The sequence below is a fragment of the Entelurus aequoreus genome, linkage group LG04 (genome assembly GCF_033978785.1).
Source record: "Entelurus aequoreus isolate RoL-2023_Sb linkage group LG04, RoL_Eaeq_v1.1, whole genome shotgun sequence".
Classification (NCBI taxonomy): domain Eukaryota; kingdom Metazoa; phylum Chordata; class Actinopteri; order Syngnathiformes; family Syngnathidae; genus Entelurus; species Entelurus aequoreus.
Genome location: NC_084734.1, coordinates 51,399,179 through 51,426,692, shown reverse-complemented (window position 1 = coordinate 51,426,692; position 27,514 = coordinate 51,399,179). Strand labels below are relative to the sequence as shown.

At 40.2% G+C, this 27,514-nt stretch overlaps 2 protein-coding genes across 5 annotated transcripts in view; both read right to left on the bottom strand.

Annotated features, from left to right (window-relative positions):
• vta1 (vesicle (multivesicular body) trafficking 1) overlaps positions 1-19,911 on the bottom strand; it is a 33,979-nt gene extending 14,068 nt beyond the window's left edge. For all 3 annotated transcript variants that reach the window (XR_009825933.1, XR_009825934.1, XM_062045197.1), the window contains exons 1-2: positions 19,709-19,911; positions 12,887-12,981 (exon numbers count right to left, since the gene is read on the bottom strand). Coding sequence is in view for 1 of the 3 variants with exons in the window: in XM_062045197.1 (XP_061901181.1) it covers positions 12,887-12,981; positions 19,709-19,799 (186 nt within the window). In the remaining 2 variants the exon portion in view is untranslated. The remainder of the gene's footprint in view (positions 1-12,886; positions 12,982-19,708) is intronic.
• Positions 19,912-20,452: 541 nt separating this feature from the next.
• Positions 20,453-23,183, bottom strand: gje1a (gap junction protein epsilon 1a). Of its 2 annotated transcripts, none has more exons than XM_062043640.1 (4): positions 23,078-23,183; positions 22,531-22,713; positions 22,271-22,468; positions 20,453-22,106 (listed from the first exon to the last, which is right to left on the bottom strand). In XM_062043640.1, the coding sequence occupies exons 1-4, from the start codon at positions 23,114-23,116 to the stop codon at positions 21,909-21,911; spliced, it is 618 nt and encodes a 205-aa protein (XP_061899624.1). In that variant the 5' UTR covers positions 23,117-23,183; the 3' UTR covers positions 20,453-21,908. The 2 variants fall into 2 exon arrangements, with proteins under 2 accessions (XP_061899624.1, XP_061899625.1); XM_062043641.1 differs by having other exon boundaries at positions 22,951-23,086.
• Between the last annotated feature and the right edge of the window lie 4,331 nt (positions 23,184-27,514).

Below are 27,514 nucleotides of genomic sequence, written 5' to 3'. Positions count from 1 at the left end.
AAAAAATAAAAAAAATAAAAAAATGTATAATGCACACGTACAGCTTCAATGTTAATGATGTGCATTTATTTGGAAGACAATAAGGTTATGGCGAGCAGAACATTTGTTGTATGATTAACTATTTTCCCTAAAATTTGCATGCGGTTAATCAAACAAATTACTAATCGATAGATTATTATTAAAACAATCGATAGCTGCAGTCCTAACCACAACTCAATAAAAGGATAACACAACATTAGAACAACACAACATGAAGGCAACACAACATGATGTCATAGATGAAAGCAGAGGATGTGTGTCCTGCCTGCTGGTAGGTGTTTCCGGAGTGTATGGGACAGTAATGAACATCAGCTGTGTGTGTGTGTGTGTGTGTGTGTGTGTGTGTGTGTGTGTGTGTGCAATGTTTCTCACAGATTGCCAAAATACTGTACTTGTAGCAGTGGGGGCAGTGTCAATATTATGTCATCATATAATTTGCATTATCGGCAACAATGCGTATGTTTTCTTTAAAAAGGCTAATAATAACTTATACGTATATTTGAAAACCAATCTGTGTTATTAGAATTAATATATTTTTTGCTTTTATTATATCGTTTTGCTCTATTTTTTAGTTGTTGCTGCTTTTATTACTACAATGTACGACAGCTTGCACTTTGTACACCCCTGGTTTATTGACATTATTCTGCCCTCCCTAAATGTTGGTCTTGGTAGTTTTTTAAATTGGCGATGAAAAAAACAACTTAAGGAAATTAATGGATAGTCGCCACAATGAAGTTACAGTAAAACTAAGTACACACAGGAAAGTACATTCATATACTAATGAAGTGCACATACATGTCGGAATCATGTTAAATATACAATACACTTCACACACTTGTTATAAACTGAAAAAAAGCAATACAATTATACAGTATGAAAGTTAACGCCAATGCTGCTATCTTAATGCTAACATATAATGGACCAACTCATTGACAGGCCAATGAAATAGCAAAGCAAACTTGTACAAACATTTATCAAATGAGATTTTATCGAAACAAAGTTGACATAATACAGCAAGTGTATTTCTACTTACAGGCAAATATTCACCAATCTCTGTAAAAACGAATACTGACCGCTAACGTTGTACTCCTCAAGAAGTCTCCTGCTCCTGCAGCACACACGTCACTTTGTGTATGTGCTGACTAACTTCGTAAGCCTGTTGCTCAACCCTCAAACTCTTGATTTCTAAACTGATGACAAAGTCTATGTTTTGTGGAACATGATTGCAGGAGATGGTAGCACACATATCACCTGGAAGGTGAAGTGTTACTTACTGTATCGCAAAATTAAAAAAAACAAAAGAATACAATGTTTTTATCTTTTAATTTGTGGCAGTCATAGTTACTTGTAGCGACCCACCACAAGTAAATGAATACATGGAAAACACTGGTGTGTGTTGTTTAAGGACAACTATTAGTAGTCGTTTTAAAAAAAGCTAAATCTAAACTTGAATAAAAAAACAAAGACATTTTGCACTCAGGTAGCAAGCAGCGCAATGGTGGGTTACCTAGAGGGGTGGAGCCAGAGAGTTCAATTTGTTGATTGGTGGATATAGAATGATCACTACCACAACGAGAAAAATACAAAAACGTGACCTCTACCTATGCCAGATCTTTCAACTAAAAAAGTTATGAGCAGATTTTTATAAAACTTTCATGAAATATTTAGGATTATTTATAAAATTATTATTTACTTTTAGTACATGGGGCCTGGTACAGACTGCACTCTCTGAGTGCTTTTCTATTGGTTATTTGTTAGTACATGGGGCCTGGCACAGACTGCACTCTCTGAGTGCTTTTCTATTGGTTATTTGTTTACCTTTTTGAGTTCAAGGCACCTTACAAGATGATATCACACAATGACATCACACAATGACCGCTTGGTGGACACATAGTTGTCTGTCTCTTGAGAAAAGGTTTGTGTGTTTGACCCCTGCTGGGGGACCTGCAGCAGCGAGTCCTACAGCTATAAAATGTTAAATCCTGGCAGCCGACATAACTTTTTGCTCTCCAGTTTGACTCATCAGGGCGGAAAGGTTAATTAAGTTAGTTGTGTTTGTTACATGATCAGTAAGAATTCAACAGTGCTCTGTAAAATATTGGACCATTGGATGAGACCTGTACAGGACAATATGCCTTATGGGCCCAGTTCTTGTATTCTTCTGTGTGCACACGAACAAGCCTGAGTCGCAAAAACCCCTCCTTCCCTACGACGTAATATCCAATCACTGTGTTGCCTCTCCCCCCTAACATTGTAAGTTGAGCCCAGAAAAAATAGCACTAGCATAGAAGTTGAAGGAAAACATTTTAAAGGAGCAGCGACTTGACTTATGCACCTCACTGGAGACTGCAGTTCACTTTGTTTCGTGTGGGGAAATCCTTCTCTCAATGTAGAATTTCAGGCACATGGTGCCCTATTCTCACATTTGCGTGTAATTTTTTTCTAGACACTTGAATTACGCATGTCCGTTTTATTTGTATTCTCATTCAGCCTGCGGACACACCCTCCCAGCATAAGTAAGTGAGGTAGAAGTGCATAAGTCTTGAATGAAGGCAGTCTCATTACTAACGAGGCAAACATTGTCATGATGCCTTTTTGTGACTGTGTGAAAACCATGAAACAGAGTTTTCCTAACAAATGTGAATGTCATTAAAATCAATGAAAAAGATAACACTTTAAATTTGAAAACTCGATCCAGGTAGCACTTGTCAGGGGAAAATGTGTCGTATTGATGTAGGGACGCAACGCACACGCAACAGCGTCTTCTGCCTGGCTGAATGTGAATAATAATCAGTAGATTAATTCAACTTTGTTTTACTTGTTATTATAACCACCATGATACTTGTCCAGGGTGTACCCCGCCTTCCGCCCGATTGTAGCTGAGATAGGCTCCAGCGCCCCCCGCGACCCTGAAGGGAATAAGCGGTAGAAAATGGATGGATGGATGGATGGATGTTATTTGCGATAATAAGAGTTGTGTTTATTACAAATGTTTGTGAAGTCGCAACGCATCAGGATGGGCTCAGACCACAGTTTGTGTCTCTTTGTGTGTGTGTGCTTGGGAGCAGGAGCATGACCGCTGACAGTTTGATCGTAACTGTCGAAAATCAATTGAATCACTTGATAGACATTGCATTGCATATGTAATTTTTATTAAATAGTCACATACTTCGATTGTTAAATTGTTGATTTATTGATCATCCATTAAATTCCATCGTGTCCAAACACGGCCGATACGCACAGTTACTTTCCGCTGTAGTCACACTCTTCTTCTCTTCCGCTCAAGCAGACGAGACAACGATGTGCATTTTGATTTTTGCTAGTTAATACAGAGTGGCATTAGTTAATACAGAGTGGCATTATGGTACATTTTTATCTTTTTATCAATGGATATTTAATGGTGCCTGAATTGTATGATCATACTTTAAGTACAATATAATATTTCACCTTGAAGAGGCGCTTACTCCAGCCCTAGAAGCACGTAAGAATAAAAGTACTTAAAGGGGAACTGCACTTTTTTTAAATTTTGCCTATTGTTCACAATCATTATGAAAGACATGGCAACAGACTTATTTTTTTTCTTTTACATTCTAACTTGTAAATAAAAATAAATAAAAGTCCACTCACAGCAGAGCCAATGGGAGCTCTACTAATCCGCCCATAAATGAATAACCATCCAAAAAGCGCCAACAATACTCCATTTACAATTCGTGACTTGAATATTAACCAAATATTAGTGATATTTTTATTATAAGCGCTACCTATTTATAGCAGCGTCGTGATTACAAGTTTGTGTGCAATTTCGACATGGTCGACTGGTGAGGTGTTTCCTCGCGTCCTTGCTCCCTGAAAGTTTATTCTAGATCATAAATCATGCCTCTCACCTGGATAGAAGAAGGCTGAGGACGTATTCAGACAAGTTGGTACACTTGGAATGGCGAGAACAACACGAAAAGACGCTTGGGTCCACCCCCCTTTTCTTCGTAAGGATTATGAGTCATACTTAATCTAAATGGTAATTTAAGAACTAGGGCTGCAACGATTAGTCGACATTGTCATCAATAAAATTTGTCGCTGACAATTATATTTGTCAACAATAGTTATCATCATTCATGTTTTTACGGGCAGAAGCGGTCTGCATTGCCACTCGCAAAAACATTGCCAGTGATAACATGTAAAGTGTGAGAACATCTCCTCTTGTTATTGTTAAAAACATGAATACCTTGCTCATTTTACAAAACGGACCTTGTTTTATGGCTGTACGTCTGTAATACGCGAGCATTTAAAGCGGAGGCATGATGTCGGTCAGACATCTGAAAGCAGGATGCATCTTAAACTCTGCAAGAGTGTTAGCTTATGCCTTGCTGGCTAGCCAACAAGTGTGAGACGAAGTTGTGTGAAAAATAACGAACTGCCATTTCACCCAAAGTCCGCCAGCTTAACTTTGTTTACATCAATTCAAGTACATTTTAAAGCAGAGTCAATTTGCAGTGCCGTAAAAAAAAGGCACAATAACAAACATGCATGCGCACAAACACACAGAGACAGCCAGGCACCAACGCGGAGGTGTCATAGGATTAAAAATACAATCTATTAAATAGCCAACATTTTAAGAATGAATCAAAGATACAACTGTACACATTGAGTCTATTAGAGTGCTAAAACTGCCAAGAGTTATTCAATAGTCAATATAATATACCAGTGTGCAGCTTTTTAATCATAAATTGCTTTATTTCTTTTTGAGAAAGTGAGATTTAGTGTTTGGTTTGTTTTCATTGCCACTATTTTAGCAGGGTTTTTTTAATACATAGACAAGGTTAATAGTTTTTTTTAGCAATTCGTTTTTCCTTTCTTTTAAATGAACAACATTTTAATCGTCATTTTAATTTTCGTAACAGCTGAATAATCAGCATAGTTACAGTAAAAATAAATAATAATGAATGAATTATTCATCTTTGTTGTTAGTAAGCACACGCCTAAAATAACTTCAGGTGCATTTAGAAGTCGATGGAAAAATGAGAACCATTAAATATGTGTACGATTTATTATCCGACTAATCTACTAATCGTTAAGATAATTGTTGACTAATCGACTATCACAATAATTGTTAGTAGCAGCCCTAATATGAACATCCTAGCAGTCGGCATCCTAAAAACAGCAGACCTTGCACAGTACGTGATGTTTTATTATGTTTGTTGGGGCTCATAAAATCTACATGGAATAATAATCAGTAATGGTTTTTTTTTTTTTAAATCCAGCGTTTTGATTAGTTTATGAAATTAATGCACCGCGTATGCTTAAAATGATCAAAATACATAAATATTATATGTTATTATAAATGTCCATATTACTACATTACATATACAGTATACTTACATCATTTTTTCTACATTCAAAACACTTCCTTGTTGTCAACATAACATTGATGATGGTCTGTAAAACATAATCGATGCAAATTTTTGACCAAAGAATCGAAATTACATGTAGACCACAAGGAAGTGTTTTAAATGTAAAAAAAAAATCTTAATATGACCACTTTAACACATAATCTTAGGTCAAGCTGATTAGAAATGTATGTTAAATATGTTAAATGTATGCTAAATAAAATACATTAATTAATATTACCTGAGCTGTCAAGAAAATTAAAATGCAAACGAAAAGACAGCTTCACCACTTTATTCATAGCACGGGCAAACAGGGGTTAGTACAGCGTTTCTCAAAGTGTGGGGTGCGCCCCACTGGTGGGGAATAGAGACATGACAGGTGGGGCGCGAGGAACGGGAGGAAATTTCACTTTGATTTTTTTTTAATTTTTATTATTATATTCTTTGATTTTTTTTTTTACTATGCTTTCATTTTCTATACACACTGGAAATCACTTTGTGATTCTGTCTGTGAAATCCGCTATATAGATAAATGTAAATTACTTATTTTTCCTGTAGGCTTTACATTTCTAGGTAGGAGCGAAAGTTTACTGACATAGCAACAGTAACTAATGGGGGCGGGGCTAAGCGGAAGCTTTGTGAATGGCGAGTCACTGTGCGAGGATTTGCTGTTTTGCAAATACATACAAAATAGAGCCACTGCTGATGAGCTGTTCAAGATAATGGACAGTTTCCTCAAAGAACACGACCTTAAATGGGAAAACTGTGTGGGCTTTTGCTCTGATGGCGCGCATGGCAAAGTCAAGAAACGGGCTGCAGGCTCTAATAAAGAGGGTTGCGCCAAATGCGCATTGGACACAATGTGTCATTCACCGGGAAACACTCGCGTCAAGGCAGCTCAGCCCCGAATTCAATGAGGTTTTAACAGTGGCAGTGTCAAGCCTGCAACCCCGATTTGAAAAGCTGTGCACTGCAAAACAGGCTCATTGCAGCCACTAATGCTGGAGTACTGTAAAACTCATGTTCACTTGCCCTGTCCTCCTTTTTTTTGGCAAAGATTGCAAAGTGGCACTTTTATTTTCATTTATTATTGAACTTGATGCAAGTTATTTGATTTATTATTGAACTTAATGCAAGTTATAACACTTTTATTTGATTTATTATTGAACTTGATGCAAGTTATAACACTTTTTTTGATTTATTATTGAACTTGATGCAAGTTATAACACTTTTGTTTTATTTATTATTGAACTTGATGCAAGTTATAACACTTTTGTTTTATTTAATATTGAACTTGATGCAAGTTATTTGATTTATTATTGAACTTGATGCAAGTTATAACACTTTTATTTGATTTATTATTGAACTTGATGCAAGTTATAACACTTTTTTTGATTTATTATTGAACTTGATGCAAGTTATAACACTTTTTTTGATTTATTATTGAACTTGATGCAAGTTATAACACTTTTGTTTTATTTATTATTGAATTGATGCAAGTTGTTTTATTTGATATTGAACTTGATGCAAGTTATACCACAGCTGCACAGTTATTTTATTTATTATTGAACTTTATTTTATTTTATGTTATTGAGTTTGAATGTATAAAACTTGATGTTACTTGATGTTCGATAAATTTGAAAATGTTAAGCTTGGCATTAGCGTTCTGTTGGGGCGATGGGGGCAGGTGGGGCTTGAAAACTCCCCCTTGTCCAAACTGGGGGATGACAAAAAAAGTTTGAGAACCACTGGGTTAGTAAGTGCTGTTGCCTCACAATAAGAAGGTCCTGGGTTCGATCCCCGGGCTCGGGGTCTTTCTGTCTGGAGTTTACATGTTCTCCCCTTTAACTATGTGGGTTCCGACGGGTACTCCAGCTAGGGCTGGGCGATATGGGCGAAAAAGTATATCTCTATATATTTTTACTTAAACTCGATATTCCATATACCGGTATATCTCAATATATTTCCCGGTGAAAGTATACATATAAAGATATTCATTTTTGAGCGAGATTCACTGAAATTGAACTGCATGACAAGTGTACTGTAAACAGTCAGTGAACCTTTTATTAACCCAGTTAGACTAGATGGGTATTAACAGCACAGAAAAGAAACTGTTTAAGTAGCACAGTATTACAAAACATAAATAAAATAGAAACATATTCTTTCTACGCAAAATAAATAACATAACTGTGCAAATACACTTTTTATTCCCAGTCGACTATGTAATGGACTGTCACACACGTACGGTTCTGGTCAGCGCCAAGTAATTGACTTTACTTAATTGTGCGGCTATGATCTTCCTCACTTCGGCATACATTTCTCATGCAAAATATGCCCGACTTGGCAACTCGAGAACAGTTTTGATTTGGGCTTACATGGTAAACAACTCAAATTAATGTTTTATCCAGACGCATACATTTGTACAAATGTGGCCATGTAGACGCATTGTGGGTTTCCCGGACGTCATCTACATCGCTAAAAAGAAAAATCTAAAGAAGAGAATCCCTCTGCCATCTTCCACTAGTTTTTTCAATATATAAATCACCCGCTTGAATATTCCCTCTTCTCTTTTACGACTCTCTCGTCGTCATTTTGAATGTCTGTTGTGATTTCCCTTCCTGGTTTGATGACCCACCCTATCTTGCCTCTGATTGGCCCGTCCCTAGTGTTTTGCCATAATCTCAACCAATCGTGATTCATTATAGTAAACAACCAACCAATCATGGATGTTTTTATACAAGCACGTCTTGGAAGGAGGAAGAGGAGGGGTTTAGTAGGGAGTGGGAGGGAGTGGGAGGGAGTGGGAAGCGAGGGAGAACAAGGAACACAACAAATAAGCGGTGTTTAGTCATTTTAACGTGATATAAATGATATCGATATTACGATATTTTCTTGACTCATATCTTGTTTAAAAATATATCGATATATCTTACAAACTCGATATATCCCCCAGACCTAACTCCAGCTTCCTCCCACCTCGAAAGACATGCACCTGGGGATAGGTTGATTGGCAACACTAAATTTGCCCTAGTGTGTGAATGTGAGTGTGAGTGTTGTCTATCTGTGTTGGCCCTGCGATGAGGTGTCGACTTGTCCAGGGTGTACCCCGCCTTCCGTCCGAATGCAGCTGGGATAGGCTCCTGCCACCCCCGCGATCCCGAGTGGGACATCCATCCATTTTCTACCGCTTGTCCCTTTTGGGGTCGCTGGAGCCTATCTCAGCTGCATTCGGGCGGAAGGCGGGGTACACCCTGGACAAGTCACCACCTCACCGCAGGGCCAACACAGATAGACAGACAACATTCACACTCACTAGGGCCAATTTAGTGTTGCCAATCATCAACCTATCCCCAGGTGCATGTTTTGGTGGTGGGACAAGCGGTATAAAATGGATGGATGCTCTAAACCTCTTCTGTTTGAGATTGTCATTACTGTCACAAGTGGTGGAAAAGTATATTACAAATGAGTACCGCGGTGGCCCATACGGACCACAGCTGAGAAACAGATCTTTTTTGGCGGCCAAATGTTCCAGTCTGCAGAAGTTGACACAGCCAGCAGGTCCAAAAGTCCAAAAGGACGACATGAAGCTGACCGGATCAAGTCCTTCCCAGTTAAGCATGGACACAATATGGACATGAACCACCTGCTCAGGTGTGTCCCTCATCACATTTCCATGTGACACACTTCCCCCCAAAAGGGACAAGCGGTAGAAAATGGATGGATGTCCCACTCGGGATCGCGGGGGTGGCAGGAGCCTATCCCAGCCGCATTCGGGCGGAAGGCGGGGTACACCCTGGACAAGTCGACACCTCATCGCAGGGCCAACACAGATGGACAACATTCACACTCACATTCACACACTAGGGCAAATTTAGTGTTGCCAATCAACCTATCCCCAGGTGCATGTCTTTCGAGGTGGGAGGAAGCTGGAGTTAGGGCTGGGGGATATATCGAGTTTGTAAGATATATCGATATATTTTTAAACAAGATATGAGTCAAGAAAATATCGTAATATCGATATCATTTATATCACCTTAAAATGACTAAACACCGCTTATTTGTTGCGTTCCTTGTTCTTCCTCGCTCCCCACTCCCTCCCACTCCCTCCCACTCCCTACTAAACCCCTCCCCTTCCTCCTTCCAAGACGTGCTTGCACATATAAAACATCCATGATTGGCTGGTTGTTTACTATGATGAATCACGATTGGTTGAGATTATGGCAAAACACTAGGGACAGGCCAATCAGAGGCAAGATAGGGTGGGTCATCAAACCAGGAAGGGAAATCACAACAGACATTCAAAATGACGACGAGAGAGTCCTAAAAGAAAAGAGGGAATATTCAAGCGAGTGATTTATATATTGAAAAAACTAGTGGAAGATGGCAGAGGGATTCTCTTCTTTAGATTTTTCTTTTTAGCGATGTAGATGACGTCCGGGAAACCCACAGTGCGTCTACATGGCCACATTTGGACAAATGTATGCGTCTGGATAAAACATTAATTTGAGTTGTTTACCAAGTAAGCCCAAATCAAAACTGTTCTCGAGTTGCCAAGTCGGGCATATTTTGCATGAGAAATGTATGCCGAAGTGAGGAAGATCATAGCCGCACAATTAAGTAAAGTCAATTACTTGGCGCTGACCAGAACCGTACGTGTGTGACAGTCCATTACATAGTCGACTGGGAATAAAAAGTGTATTTGCACAGCTATGTTATTTATTTTGCGTAGAAAGAATATGTTTCTATTTATTTATGTTTTGTAATACTGTGCTACTTAAACAGTTCCTTTTCTGTGCTGTTAATACCCATCTTCACTAACTGGGTTAATAAAAGGGTCACTGACTGTTTACAGTACACTTGTCATGCAGTTCAATTTCAGTGAATCTCGCTCAAAAATGAATATCTTTATATGTATACTTTCACCGGAAAATATATTGAGATATACCGGTATATGGAATATCGAGTTGAAGTAAAAATATATAGAGATATACTTTTTCGCCCATATCGCCCAGCCCTAGCTGGAGTACCCGTCGGAACCCACGTAGTTAAAGGGGAGAACATGCAAACTCCACACAGAAAGACCCCGAGCCCGGGGATCGAACCCAGGACCTTCTTATTGTGAGGCAACAGCACTAACTAACCCCTGTTCGCCCGTGCTATGAATAAAGTGGTGAAGCTGTCTTTTCATTTGCATTTTAATTTTCTTGACAGCTCAGGTAATATTAATTAATGTATTTTATTTATCAGCTTGACCTAAGATTATGTGTTAAAGTGGTCATATTAAGATTTTTTTTTTACATTTAAAACACTTCCTTGTGGTCTACATGTAATTTCGATTCTTTGGTCAAAAATTTGCATTGATTATGTTTTACAGACCATCATCAATGTTATGTTGACCACAAGGAAGTGTTTTGAATGTAGAAAAAATGATGTAAGTATACTGTATATGTAATGTAGTAATATGGACATTTATAATAACATAATATTTACGTATTTTGATCATTTTAAGCATACGCGATGCATTAATTTCATAAACTAATCAAAACTAGGGCTGCAACTAACGATTAATTTGATAATCGATTAATCTGTCGATTATTCCTTCGATTAATCGATTAATAATCGGATAAAAGAGACAAACTACATTTCTATCCTTTCCAGTATTTTATTGAAGAAAAACAGCATACTGGCACCATACTTATTTTGATTATTGTTTCTCAGCTGTTTGTACATGTTGCAGTTTATAAATAAATGTTTATTTAAAAAATAAATAAATTAATAAATAAATACTTGTTTTGTTTTTTTTAAAAAGCCTCTGCGCATGCGCATAGCATAGATCCAACGAATCGATGACTAAATTAATCGGCAACTATTTGTATAATCGATTTTAATCGATTTAATCGATTAGTTGTTGCAGCCCTAATCAAAATGCTGGCTTTAAAAAAACAAAACATTACTGATTATTATTCCATGCAGATTTTATGAGCGCCAACAAACATAATAAAACATCATGTACTGTGCAAGGTCTGCTGTTATTAGGATGCCGACTGCTAGGATGTTCATATTAGGGCTGCTACTAACAATTATTTTGATACTCGATTATTCAACAATTATCTTAACTTTTAGTAGATTAGTCGGATAATAAATCGTACACATATTTAATGGCTCTCATTTTTCCATCGACTTCTAAATGCACCTGAAGTTATTTTAGGCGTGTGCTTACTAACAACAGAGATGAATAATTAATTCATTATTATTTATTTTTACTGTAACTGTGCTGATCATTCAGCTGTTACGAAAATTAAAATGACGATTAAAATGTTGTTTATTTAAAAGAAAGGAAAGACAAATTGCTAAAAAAAACTATTAACCTTGTCTATCTATAAAAAAAACAACCTGTTAAAATAGTGGCAATGAAAACAAAACAAACACGAAATCTCACTTTCTCAAAAAGAAATAAAGCAATTTATGATTAAAAAGCTGCACACTGGTATACTATATTGACTATTGAATAACTCTTGGCAGTTTTAGCACTCTAATAGACTCAATGTGTACAATTGTATCTTTGATTCATTCTTAAAATGTTGGCTATTTAATAGATTGTATTTTTAATCCTATGACACCTCCGCGTTGGTACCTGGCTGTCTCTGTGTGTTTGTGCGCATGCATGTTTGTTATTGTGCCTTTTTTTTACGGCACTGCCAATTGACTCTGCTTTAAAAGGTACTTGAATTGATGTAAACAAAGTTAAGCTGGCGGACTTTGGGTGAAATGGCAGTTCGTTATTTTTCACACAACTTCGTCTCACACTTGTTAGCTAGCTAGCAAGGCATAAGCTAACACTTGCAGAGTTTAAGATGCATCCTCCTTCCAGATGTCTGACCGACATCATGCCTCCGCTTTAAATGCTCGCGTATTACAGATGTACAGCCATAAAACAAGGTCCGTTTTGTAAAATGAGCAAGGTATTCATGTTTTTAACAATAACAAGAGGAGATGTTCTCACACTTTACATGTTATCACTGGAAAACTTGTCAGGTACAAAACTTTACCTTACTAGCTTATATAAATCAACCATTTATAAATACACACTAGTAGGCTAAATTAACCTCTTCAACATAAAGGAATAATAGGGCATTTCACAATTGAAAGTGTTGTTTAGTTACTGTTAACTTTGTTTACTGTAGAAGGCAGATTTTGTTGACAGGTAAAATAAAGAAAGAACTTTGAGAGGAAAAAGTTGTTCACTTTACACTGAAAAACAGAATCGAAAAGCCAAAAACCGAGGTACGGGCCACACTGTTGGTGACCTGTACCATTGCACCTCTAAGGATGAGGTGGACTTAACCACACAATCACCTCCTGCTTCTTCAGTCACACTTCCTTGTAATGTTTACTTTTATTATGGAAAAGGTTGGGTGTCATATTTTGTGTTGAATATTGTAGGATGTCAGGACTGGACTTACGGACTCCAACTGGTCCATGAGCTTCACCAGGAACTTTCTGCACTCAGGACTTTTACTGTCCAGCTTCATTCCGGTCTGCATGGCGTAGAGTCGGCCTACAAATAACAAGACTTGATGGTCAGAGAGTGTTGATCTTGACCTACGTTTGTAATAATATTGGTTATATAGTCCACTCCATCAGGAAATGACAAGCGCAAATGTGGCATCATCAACAATCTCATACGACATGACGATTGCTTTCACATCTGAGTCATTAATTGTTATCTTTAACTGCTTTATCAGCTGTTTGCTGATAGGAGAGCTGTGTACTTACACACGCACACAAGAAAGGTTTGTGTAGCACAACACACAATTGGCCCATTACCATGTCAACGGTTTCCTGTAGCACCCGAGATACTCTTTGGTTCTTTTCAGTACTCTTTTATTCCTTGCTGCATGACATCATAAATATTCCCAGCAAGGCTCAGCCAAACACGACTCGCTGTTCAATTCTTTTGCTGCACACGTCATCCCACTGTAACGCCATGTTTGACATCTACTTCCACGTGGTGACGGTGTGCTCCATAATTTGCATACATAACCGACAAATAAAATGATTATGTGGTGAACCCGTTGAGACGCATAATAGATTTAGCCCTTTAGCTAGTCCTACACCCCAGTGTACCGGGCACCGCACCTTAGTCATAGGGGACTCCATCACCCGAAACATACAGTTTAGCAAACCAGCCATAATTAAGTGTGTTCCCGGGGCCAGAGCACCTGACATTGAAGCTAATCTTAGGGTACTAACTCGCAACAGGCCTAGTAAACACGTACGACAGGCTAATCGCAACACTTGCTCTGCTAACATACACGTTGGTTCCAATGACAATAGGATGAGACAGTCAGAGATTATAAAGAGGAACAGAGCGAGGACTTGTAATCATGCGAGAAAGATGTCCAGGCATCGAGTACTTGTCTCTGGCTCCCTGCCTGCGAGAGGCAATGATGAGATGTTTAGCAGATATGTCTAGCTTGACAAATGGCTGGCTAGTTTTTGTAGAAAAAAGGGACTAACGTTTATTGATAATTGGCCTTCTTTCTGGGGCAAACCGGGCTTGCTGAGGAGGGACAGCCTTCACCCTAACCGGGAAGGCGCCATCCCTCTATCTAGGAACATAGATTACTGTTTGAGTCACAATTGACTAACAACACTAGAGCAAGTTCGGACACAGGCAATTAAGAGTGTCTGTTAGTCCGGGTGAGGAGTCAGTTAGCTAGAACTAACCAACGACAGGCTGGAAAATTCCTGCACACATAGCATTTCTCGTAAAATAATACACAACTCACCTAATGTTTTTTCTGTAGTGACTGTGCCAGACGTGAACATGCATTCTACTGAGGTGGCAAATTATGACGCGTTCAATTTATCGCAGCACCAACCAAATAATCTTAAAATTCCCATCATATCAATTCCTAGATGTGATCGCATTTAAGGCGCACTACACAAAATAAACGTAACGTTATTAATATCAGTACTACGGCTACCATTAATAAAAACTCCTCAAAACAGCCCACTACCTATAATATGGGCTTTTTAAACATCAGATCATTGTCTCCCAAAACATTATTAGTTAATAAGGTCATTAGAGACAACAATCTAGGGTTGTCCCTATACCAATATTTTGCTACCGGTACCAAAATGTATTTCGATACTTTTCTAAATAAAGGGGACCACAAAAAATGGCACTATTGGCTTTATTCTAACAAAAAATTGTACGGTACATTAAACATCTGTTTCTTATTGCAATCCAAGAACAATCTTGTCCTTAAACAAAATAGTGAACATACTAGACAACTTGTCTTTTAGTAGTAAGTAAGCGATCTAAAGCTCCTAATTTGGCTGCTGACATACGCAGTAACATATTGTGTCATTCAAAATTATAATTATAAAGGACAAGCTGTAAAAATGGATTATTAATCTACTTGTTCATTTACTGTTAATATCTGGTTATTTTACGTTTCAACATGTTCCATCTACACTTCTGTTAAAATGTAATAATCACTTATTCTTCTGTTGTTTGGATGCTTTACATTAGTTTTGGATGATACCACAAATGTAGGTGTTGATCTGATACAAAGTAGTTACATGATCCTATATTGGTCATATTCAAAGTCCTCATGTGTCCAGGGACGTATTTTCTGAGTTTATAAACATCATATGAATTTTATTTTTTTTAATTTTGTGACGGTAAAAAATATCGTCATATCATAGTAGTATTGACTAGATACGCTATTGTACTTGGTAACATTACAGTGGATGTCAGGTGTAGATCCGCCTAAGGCGTTTGTTTACATCCAGGAGCACTACCTTTAGTTAGCGGTGACGCTGAGTAATTGTATCCTCCTAGGGCAGGGGTCGGCAACACGCGGCTCCGGAGCCGCATGCGGCTCTTTGACCACTCTGATGCGGCTCAGCTACATACTTGCCGACCCCCCGATTTTCCCAGGAGACTTATGGATCTCAGTGTCTCTCATAATTAACTCCCAGGTAAAAAATAATCCTATTTAGACTATAAATACTAGATGAAGGGCGTGCCCTGATTGCACTGCAGTAATTGTCCTCTATAGCATTTACATACAGCGTGCCAGTCCAGCCGCATGTTGCATGTTGTTATTAATCACACACACAGGAGACAGCAAAGCATACTTACTCATCAGCCACACAGCTTACACTGACGGTAGCCGTATCAAACAACTTTAACATTGTTACGTTACAAATATGCGCCACACTGTGAACCCACACCAAAAAAGAATGAAAAACACATTTCTGGAGAACATCTGCACTGTAACACAACATAAACACAACACAACCATTACCCAGAATCCCATGCAGTCCTAACTCTTCCGGTCTAGATTATACACCCCGCTACCACAACCCCCCCACACATCAACCCCCCCCCCCCCCCCCCCTCTCCTTGCGTTGGTTGAGCGGAAGAGTTAGTGCTGCATGGGATTCTGGGTATTGGTACCGTCAGTGTAAGATGTGTATTGGTACCGTCAGTGTCAGATGTGTATTGGTACCGTCAGTGTAAGATGTGTGGTTGCTGAACTAGTACGGAAGAGTTAGTGCTGCATGGGATTCTGGGTATTGGCACCGTCAGTGTAAGATGTGTGGTTGCTGAGGTAGTACGCCTTGCTGTCACTTACGTGTGGTCAAGCAGGTACACTGTTAGGGCAGACTGTAGAGGGCGGTGTCATCACGCTCTGATATTCGGGAGTCTCCCGGGGAAAAATGAGAGGATTGGCAAGTATGACGCTATCAAGCGCCATTCATTCAAAACTCGCGGGCTGCACTAACATCAAATGTCCACATTAAAGTGCGTGCCGGTGCGTGTGTCGGAGACCCCTGGTTAATATAGCACAAAGCATTTAAGCTCTGTATGCAGTGTTTTTCATTTTAAATTGTAAATTTTTTTTGTGGCTCCCATCACTTTCTTTAATTTGTGAAACTTGCCAAAATGGCTCTTTGAGTGGTAAAGGTTGCCGACCCCTGTCCTAGGGTGTGTAGTGAAGCATGTTTAACTATTCCTCGTCCTGCAGGGATGATACTTGTAAGAAACGTACTTTATTTGTCGCCATGGAGGCGAGGATTAATGATTTAGAAGAAGCTAAAACACTGTCGACTGCGGATGGACGTTGGACGCTAATTAGCTAGCCATGTTTTAAAGCCCCTTTTGCTGAGCGGCATTTCAGTGTTATAGCTTCACCATTATCTTTAGTTTTTAAGCCAAAATGCGTCCATCCTCCCTTTTCTGTCGAGACAACCTGTCTGCTTGTAAGTACTCTGTGTTGGTGCGCTGCCGAACATGCTCCTCTACTCGTAAAACCAGCAATGTCACAACATGATGACGGCGTGCCCGTTACTTTTCAAACAGAGTACAGTACCGTTTTTGATTCATTAGTACCGCGATACTATACGAGTACCGGTATACCGTACAACCCTCTTAACGTCATTGGTCTCAGCGAAACCTGGCTTAAACCAGATGAATTTTTCACACTTAACAAGGCATCTCCTCCTAACTATACGAATGCACATATTGCGCGTCCCTTTAAAAATTGTGAAGGGGTCGCACTAATACACAATGAAAACTTTAACCTTACCCCTAACCTAAGTAATAAATATAAATCATTTGAGGTGCTTACTATGAGGTCTGTCACACCGCTAGCTATCTACCTGGGCCCTATTCAGACTTTATCAGTAAATGTTCAGTTTGTCGCTGATCTAGTGACGCACGCAGATAATATAATTATTTTAATATCCATATGAATACCCCGTCAGACCCTCCGTTTGTGGCGCTTCAGACTATAATTGATAGCTGTGGTCTTACACAAATAATAAATTAACCCACGCATCGCAACAGTAATACAATGTCCGGGGTGTCCACCCCTCCAAAGTCATGGTACTTTCGTACACTAAAGTAATGTCCGATCATTACCTTATAAAATTCGACGTTCTGACTCATTGTCAACAAGCTACTAATAACCACTGCTTTAGCAGCCGCAACATTCATGCTGTCACAACTATGACTCTTGCCTAGTGCATTCAGTAATGGCACCATGCCCAAATGATGTGGGCTCTATCGATTAACCTCACTAACAACTTTAACGATGCCATGCGCAACGCCATCGATAGTATAGCACCGCTAAAGCTAAAAAGGCCCCTAAAAAGCGTACCCCTTGGTTTACAGAAGAAACCAGAGCTCTTAAACTACAAGCTGGAATGCAAATGGCGTGCGATTAAACTTAAGGTTTTCCATCAAGCATGGAGTGATAGTTTAATAACTTATAAAGGCACGCTTACCTTAGCTAAAACGAATTACTACTAAAATCTCATTCACCTCAACAAAAACAATCCTAAATATTTGTTCAGTACAGTAGCATCGCTAACCCAACAAGGGACTCCTCTCAGTAGCTCCACCCACTCGGCTGATGACTTTATGAATGTATTTAATGAGAAAATTTAACTCATTAGAAGGAGATTAAAGACAATGCGTCCCAGCTACAACTGGGTTCTATTAACACAGATACGAATGTACAGTATGTAAGACGGCTATTGCCCTCAAAAATAATCTCTCTTTTTGATAAAATAACATTAGAGGAACTCCTGCGACATGTAAATGAGACAAAACAAACAACATGTTTACTTGACACACTTCCTGGGAAACGTATCAAGGAGCTGTTTGTAATATTAGGACCATCAGTGCCAACCAAACAATTACACAAAGCAACTCGGTAAAGAATCTCGGTATTATCTTTGACCCAACTCTCTCAATTGAGTCACACATTAAGAGTGTTACTAAATTAAACAGCCTTCTTTCATCTATGTAATATTTCTAAAATGTGTCCCATATTGTCCAACACAGACGCTGAAATCATTATTCATGCGTTTGTTGCGTCTCGTCTTGACTACTGTAACGTATTATTTTTGGGTCTAACCATGTCTAGTATTAAAAGATTACAGTTGGTACAAAATGTGGCTGCTAGACTTTTGACAAGAACAAGAATGTTTGACCATATTACACCTATACTGGCTCACCTGCACTGGCTTCCTGTGCACTTAAGATGCGACTTAAAGGTTTTACTACTTACGTAAAAAATACTAAACGGTCTATCTCCAACCTATCTTGCTGATTGTATTGTACCATATGTCCTGGCCAGAAATCTGCGTTTTAAGAACTCCGGCTTATTAGTGATTCCCAGAGCCCAAAAAAAGTCTGCGGGCTATAGAGCGTTTTCAATTCTGGCTCCAGTAATCTGGAATGCCCTACCGGTAACAGTTAGAGATGCTACCCCAGCAGAAGCATTTAAGACCCATCTTAAAACTCATTTATACACCCTAGCCTTTAAATAGGCCTCTTTTAGACCAGTTGATCTGCCGCCTCTCTTTTCTGCTCTGCCCCCCTCTCCTGCATGGAGAGGTTATCAGGTGACCAGGGATTAGCCTCCACTGATGAGGCACTAGCTGTTCAAAGTCGGGACCCAGGATGGACTATTCCTCTGTGCATCAGTTGTTGACGTCTCTGCCCTGCAGACTTGTCTCCATTCAAGATGATCCCGTGCTGGCCTCCCAATGGACTGGACTTGCACATGAAGTCAGGACCCGGGGTGACCACTCCTTATGCATCAGTCGGTGACCTCTCTGCGCCGCGACGTGTCTTCATGCAAGAGGTTCCCCTGCTGGCCCCACTGTGGACTGGACTCACATTATTAACCGTATCCACTCGGCATCCATTGCACCTGTCTATTGATGCCCTTGCATGGGTATCAACACAGCATATCCAGGTAGGCGACGACGTCAGGCTATTACTGTGTGACAGCCTTGTTTTCTCGTTGCCATGGTGATGGAGCAGCTTGTGTGTCATGAGATAAACTGAAAACTATGCAGCAGCGAGCCGTAGAACATTCCTGACAACTGAAACATTATCATCATCAGTTGTTGAGCAGGTTTGGTCAGGTGTCCAACATGGCGACTGAAGGGAAACTATCAAGGAAAGTCAACGTTATGTCTGCTAATCTGTCATGGAACAAGAAGATCACATGACGGCCTACGCATCACCGTTTTAAGACAAACACACACAAACAGACACTGACACAGATTCATGCGTGCACATACACGTTCAAGTACCCACACCAAACATCATTCAAGCTGCAGACCACGAAGTCAGCTAACATTTGCTCTATCAGCTAAATGAACAAATTTGACGTTAAAACGTGCTTGATTGTGCTAGAGGTAAAAGTTAGGTTGCGATTATGCTAAGCTAGCTTTAGCCGCACACTTACAGTAATAAGACACCACGGGGTCCCGTTGTTCGTGTTCCTGTGCGGTCCGTAGGTGGTGCTGGACGGCTTTGAACTGGGCCGGTAACGCCATGTTTTCTAGAACCTTTCCCGGGACTAACACAATCACAAAAACATACGACAGACTTTCTTGTTGTTGTAGCTAAACCGGTCCTTTCACTTCCGCATGGCTAGCCAATGAGACGTGCTGACGTCATTGGTCGTTCTTCTTCGTTGGTGCTCAGCAGCATAAGCAGTCCAAAGTAAAAACACAGAGCATATTCAAGTAACCTGTTCAAGTGTAAGTTGTTTGAACATTTATTTGTTGTCATAAGTGATTACAATATTATTAAGAAGTGATAAGAACATGAAATAAGAAAGTTAGGGTTTATCCCACGTCAGGTAAATTCCCTCCAAAACTCCATCCATCCATCCATTTTCTACCGCTTGTCCCTTTTGGGGTCGCGGGGGGTCGCTGGAGCCTATCTCAGCTACAATCGGGCGGAAGGTGGGGTACACCCTGGACAAGTCGCCACCTCATCGCAGCCCTCCAAAACTCATACTGTATTTAACATTTTCAAAACATGTCAATCTAAACAACTGATTTTTAAATGACATTGCAGGCAATTCAGAATATTTTATTTGAATGTGTTGCACATAAAATTGGTTCACAATGACTTATTTGACATCAACTAAAGACAACGTTGTTGAGTTAATTTTTACAAACAAGCAACATTAAGACATTAGAAAGAAGTTCAAAATATTAGACGTCATCATTCATTTATTTGATGTAGCTAGGATCCCAATAACGCAACCATTCCACACTTCCAAAAATGATTCACGTAAAAGTAAACACCATGTGGGGAATAAGTTAAACACAATATGTTGAAGGTATTAGCAACAGGGCTAGCATGTTTAAGGTAAATCATGTCGGTTGCTGAGGTAGTGTCGCCATGTTTTTTGTACATACCAGATGATCTCTAAGCACTGCATTTTGACAGCGAGTTAACAAGCTCTGAGCTTAAGGTATGACACTCTCACGCCTAAAAAAAGATAAATGTGTAAAAAAGTATGAATAACGCCTGGAAAAAGTACTGGCTTTGGCATGTATTTTATCGTCAAGATGTGACGTCACGACTACTAGCAGCTAATCAACTTAATCAAGGTTAGTTTTTGACACAGCAAGGGGCTTATTTAAAATGGAATGAGCAGCAAAGCTTACATGAAAGCACCGTCATTACTGACATCTTTGTTGCTTATAACGTAACAACTGCAAGAATGCACAGATGTCATCAAATCTATAATTGTGAGATTGTTTAATAGGAAGAACAGAACATTGAGTCGCAAACCTTACAAGCAAAGACCAGCACAACACAAACGGACCTAAAGCACAGGGAAACACAGCAGTTTCAAATCCTCTTAAAGCCGCCGCCGTGCCGCCGCGTGCGTAACCAAAGCTTCCATCAGCGCTTTCAAAGCGTTGGAAATGAGGGTTTGATCCACTTTTGTCTGCTAATGCAATTTTGTACCTGAGATGAAAAACAGATTGCTGGAAAGTTTCTTCACAAAAGTTGGATGGATGTCTGATGAAGACGATAAAAACAAAATACCATGTGTTCTGTGACTCCACGAGATGAAATATATCAATAAATAATACTACTAAATAATGACATTGGAAAGGAGGCAGTTTAAGAACATTTGATGCTGCTGTCGTCCATTTCAAACCCAAAGTTAATGAAGCTTCTTAAGCAAGCCAATTGATGACTACCTCAAGCAGCGTCATTTTTGTGTCCCCAATGTTTCAATTTGAATGTGAGCGTAAACACAGCCTTTCTCTGGAGCCAAGTGTGCTTCTGTCCATGCAGGAAAGATTGCAATGGACACACACACACACACGGTGGAATTGTCACACACGGAAGTGTGAGGAAGGATGCTCCTGAGCAGGTGGTTCATGTCTATATTGTGTCCATCCTGACCTGGAAAGGACTTGATCCGGTCCAAGAGCAGCATCATGTTCTCCTCACAGGACACTTTTGGACCTCCTGGCTGTGGCGTGTTCTACAGACTAGAACCGTTGGCTCCCATTTGACGTAGAACCTGGTATGACCTCCCTCAGAATATTCCAGTCACAATGAAGCACATATGGTGCTCCTGCATTATCTTCCAAGAGGCTGACAGAAAGTAAAGATGTGGCGTGTGCACGTCATTGGTTGTTGAGATAGCCAAGACGTCTGCAGAGTATCTCGAAGATCTCGGCGATGCATAGCAGAATGGTGATTACGGTGAAGGTGTACATGGCGCTCAAGAAGATGGTCTTTTCAAAGTGCTCGGGCACCATGCACTTGGTCACGTTGAAGGCCTTCTCCAAAGCACTGGCGTCGCACATATAGAGTGGGTGAACCTGCGAGAGCGAGAACATGTGAGAAGAACCTTTGAAGCCTATCGCACTTATCTGCTGACTCATTATCTCAGCTAGTCTAAAGGTCCTCGAAAAACAGGACAAACATGGCCGCTAGGGTAGAGCGTGTTCGTGTTCTACAACTGACAGGAGGGCGATCACCACACCTGGAAGCCAAACAGGTGACTCTGTAGCCAGAAGGCGATGACTTCCAAAATGATGCGTAGGAGAACAGAGATGATGTAGAAGACGGTGTAGATGGGTCGCTCCAGGATCTCCTCCTGGTCGATGTTCTTGCAGGCCGCATAGAGGTGGAATACTGCCCCCGGGACCAAAACCGTGACCAGCTGTAAGGCCCAGAAGACCTGCAAGAGAACACTAGTAACGTAATAAGACGTTTCGGCTATAGGTCACTGGCCAGTCCTACCTGAGGCGTTATGGGTCGGAACTGGTTGTAACAGTACAGGTTGAGCTCTCTGCGATCTGGGTCGCAGCTGAAGTGCAGTGCCTCATTCCCGTAGACGGCGAAGCCCAGAACTCCCAGGAAGAACATCCGCACCGAGCCGAAGAACAAGGTGTGGAACTGGCCGATCACCGTCGGAGGCCTGAGCTGGAACACACACACACACACATACATACAAGTGAGGCGCCATTCACTGGATGCACACACACACACACACACACACACACACACACACACACACTCACACGCACACACACACACACACACACACACACGCACAAACAGGTGCAGCAATGGTGTGTATTGAGAGCAAAGTGAAAGCTTCTTTTGTCAGCACATAAAAGAGTGAAAGCTTTTCAGGGGAACACAAAGCTTTCATCAAACCTTCTTGGCCTTCATCATTTCTCACTAATGCCACCGGTCGCTCCACAATGGTCACTCCGTCCAACAGAACCGGAGCGACTCGGAAAGAGACGAGCGGAGGCTGCTGCCCGAGTTAAACGTTACTTACGCATCCTTCATAGAAGTTTTTGATGTAGTTTAAAGACATGTCGCTTTGAGTCCAGGAGGGTTCTGGGCCCGCATGGCAGCGCCGACACGACCGCCCTCTGCCTCGACGTCCCCAAAGCCCGTGTCAATGCATACTTTTTGCCTTTTATCCCGCATCAATTGACCAGCTCAGTAGACACAGAGGGGCCAACAATGGCCAGCATTATAATCCCCATGTCAGCAAAAAAAACAACCTCCAGTTGGAGGCACACAATGCTCACGCTGAAAAACACAAAGTCCAAACCTTCGCTACGCACAACGTCAGGCGAAGGATGACCAAAAGACAAAAGTCAGAAAGTGATGACAACACACCCTGCACTGCAAATACTTCTGGAAGAGCATTGAGGCCGCCGCCGTCCCAAATACACAAGATGTCCCTTGTCCCACACAGACGCTAACCTCCACCGCAAAGTTTGTCAAAGAAAAAGTCCACACACCAACCGTAATCCTGGCGGCGTGTTGTTCATCCCCCTTTCTCACTCTCACACGTCCTAAACGCACAACGCTCACCACCCGCTGACCAGGCAACGGCAAGCTACGCCCCCCTGATGCTTCCTGTCCCCCCTTTCAAAATAAACAACAAGAGCAGCCACTGTCACCCAGCAGATAAACACATCCCTGCCACGTTCTTATTTTGATGGAAGCTTCCTGTCCTTCCACGTCACACACCTGTTACTTTTGACCTCTAAATCAACATGCAGCCACTCAAGTGTGTGTGTGTGTGTGTGTGTGTGTGCGTGTGTGTGTGTGTGTGTGTGTGTGTGTGTGTGTGTGTGTGTGTGTGTGTGTGCGTGTTAACATTAAACCCTATAGCTTGTTGATGATGAAGACAATGGTGAGGAAGATGATGGTGAAGAGTCATGAAGATGATAGTGATGAATGATGAATATGATGGTGAGGAAGATGACCGGGAGGAATACAAATGGTGGTGATGTGAAGAATAATGAAGATAATGCTGAGGAATGTTGAAGATGATGGTGAGGAATGTTGAAGATGATGGTGAGGAATGTTGAAGATGATGGTGAGGAATGTTGAAGATGATGGTGAGGAATGTTGAAGATGATGTGAGGAATGCTAAAGATGATTGGGAGAAATTATGAAGATAATGCTGGAGAATGATTAAGATGATGACTACCTCAAGCAGCGGATGATTGATGGAGATGATATTGAGGAAGATGATGTTGAGCAATTATGACAATAGTGATGAAGTTGATGGTGATGAATGATGAAGAGTATGGCGAGGAGTTATGAAGATGGTAATGATGAATATAGTCAAATGTGATGAAGATGATGGTGATGAATTGTGAAAAGTATGACGAGAAGTGATGAAGATGGTAAAGATTGATGAAGATGATGAATGATGAAGAGTATGGTGGGGAGCTACAAAGATGGTGCATGATGAAGATGAAGGGAGGAGGTTTTTCTCCTCGGCGTGTTGGTTAACTCTCTAATAAAACTCACTAAGTCGCTGTCAATTTTCAGATTCACCGTCTTAGATTTATTTTAACAAGGGGTTTGACTAAAGAAAAAGCTAGAACATTCTTGGACAGGGACCTTCTCAGCAAACTAAGCAGTTGGTCAGCAGGACAGGATCTGGTTTTGGTCATTTTCTGCCCATCTCATGTAGTATGGAGCAAGATTTGATCAGCAGGGGTCCTCTGTGAGCTCCCAACCTCAACGTGCTTCATACTTGTCTCCGTATATCATCTGGCCCCGTCTGGTAGAACCTCCACAATGTTACTTCCAGCATCCCTTCATCTTCTGATGTATTGATAGCATTGGCACAAACTTATATCAAAATGGTATCTTGGTATATTAGGCATATATACACACTAAAAATGTTGGGTTAAAAAATAACCCAATTTTAACCCAACTGCTGGTTCAGAATTGATTGATTGATTGAAACTTTTATTAGTAGATTGCACAGTACAGTACATATTCCATACAATTGACCACTAAATGGTAACACCCGAATACGTTTTTCAACTTGTTTAAGTCGGGGTCCACGTTAATCAATTCATGGAAAAGGACAAACCCCTTATTTGAGTTATTTTAACTCAACATTTTGGGTTAATTTTTTCAACCCAACTTTTGGGTTGAATTATTTAACCAAAAAGTTGATTTTGCTAACTCAATGTTGGTTGATTCATAACCCAACTATTGGGTTTAATTTATTTAACACAAAAGCCCAAGTTATGCTCACTACAATTATGAGTTATTCCAAACCCATCTATTGGGTTGCGCAATTTAGCTCTCCTTGACCCAATACTGGTTAAAACATTGTAAATGTTACTGCTGGTTTGTCCTACTTTTTTCCAACTACTGATCAAAATCATTTTCATTTCCATTAAAATATACTCAAAAGCAACATATGAGTGACATTTTTTTTTACAAGAAAAATGTATAGTAGTCGTATACAGCATGCTCAAATATTTTCATGTACATAAGATGTGTGATTGTAAATAATCATCATCATCATTTAATTTATTTTTATTCCTTACAAGCCACATACAGTTCACACTTTCATTGTTTTTTTTTTGTTTCCTATACATTTCCATGATTAGAAAGGAGCAGATGGAAGAATAATATTCTTGTATTTATCTGCCCCCTTTTTTAACACAAATTATTTTAGATGACTTTATCACTGACCCCTCCACCAACATCCGAACTCCAACATACTTTTTAATTTTCGTTTAAGTATTTTCACAATGACACGTCGAATCAAAATCAAAAATCAGTTGGATATAATGCCAGTTGTCTCTTTTTGTAACTCTTTTTAAATTCAAAAATATTCTTGCAACTTTTTAAGTCTTTCTCTAGAGAATTCCACGCTTTCACACCAGCAACAGACAAGCACATTTTTTTCAAATTTGTTCGTGCTCTTGGATGTTTAAAGTCATACGACCTTCTGTTATTCTCATCTTCAGACGTGAACACGAATAACTTTATTTCTAGCTTTGAACATCACTAATAGAGTATGCAATTCTGCAATGTCGGCGTGGCGAAGTTGGGAGAGTGGCCGTGCCAGCAATCTGAGGGTTACTGGTTCAATCCTGCCATCAGTGTGTGAATGTGTGTGTGTGAATGGATGAATGTGGAAATAGTGTCAAAGCGCTTTGAGTTCCTTAAAAAAAAGGTAGAAAAGCGCTATACATGTATAACCCATTTACCATTTATTACAGAATACCATAAATTTAGTCTTTTCCAAATTTTAAGATAATTTATTTACATCAAACCACAATTTTAGTTAAACCATTTCCTCTTCAATATTATCAGCTAAGATTTTCAAGTCGTCTCCTGAACAGTATAAATTTGTATCGTCTGCGAATAATATGTAATAATCTTAATGAGATTAATTCATAACAAAATTCCCTTCAAGAAAAAAGTAAATTTTTAATTTAAAAAAAAGCCTTTTAACCAAAAATGCGTTACTCATTGAAAACAACTCAACAATGGTTCATAGTTTTAAAAACCCAGAAATAGTGTTAAAATAATACCCTTATAACGCAAAAAATTGATAGCTCTTCATAAAAATTGTTACGGCGCACGCGCAGTCTGCTTCCGCCTCTCCTCAGCAGCAGCACTTAGAGGCTCTGCTGCAAGCACCGCAGGACACGCCCCCACACGCCTCCACAGCCGGAGGCAATCATCAATCAACACACCTGGTCTTGACGAGAGGCAGCAGCATTAAGGCTCACTCCGCTGTCTACTCCACGCCGAAACGTAGCCCTGATTCAGTAAGCTTCACGTCTCTGGCTCATCACCTGTGTCTCTCTCTTTTGCTCGCTTTGTCTCCCTCGTGCCTAGTCCTTATTTGTCCTTGTCATCTCCTGTTCCCACAGTACCTCCGTGTCTCCGCAGTGAGCCGCGCGCCTCACCTGCCGATCTTCCCCCTGGACTCTGACTGCCTTCCTCGACCCTCGACCCCTGCGCTCGGATCTGGACTTCTGGACGCCTCTCTCCTGCCCCAAAGGACCTCGCTCGGATAACAAACCTCTTTTGCTTCGCCCCTTCTGGACTTGTTGGCTGCCACAACCAACACGCACTTACAACAACCTCTGGTAACTTACATTTGGTTAACTTCCACACATAGCCCTGCATACACACACATAGTAGCATACACACCCTACGTAATCATCTAGCTCAAATAAAACCCGTTGAGCTAGACCTCCTGTTGTCATGCCGTCTCCTTCCCCTTGTCGTATGTAACAAAAATAACTCCAAAATTTAACCCAACACTCGCAACTCATAAATTGGGTTATCAAAATAACCCAGCATTTTTTTAGTATGTAGTTGAATTGTTCAGAGGGCCATTCTCCTTGTGTTGTAGACCATGAATGTGACCTAAAGTTTACCATGAGGCTAAGGAACGGCTCTGACTCAAATAAATACATGTCCC

What these genes read in the sequence shown, in the direction of transcription:
- gje1a (XM_062043640.1), bottom strand. Translation starts at nt 23,116, where the DNA reads ATGTCTTTAAACTACATCAAAAACTTCTATGAAGGATGC. An exon ending in AAAACTTCTATGAAGGATGC is followed by an intron (nt 22,714 to 23,077) that starts GTAAGTAACGTT and finishes TGTGTGTTCCAG; the next exon opens with CTCAGGCCTCCGACGGTGAT. An exon ending in TCCGACCCATAACGCCTCAG is followed by an intron (nt 22,469 to 22,530) that starts GTAGGACTGGCC and finishes GTTCTCTTGCAG; the next exon opens with GTCTTCTGGGCCTTACAGCT.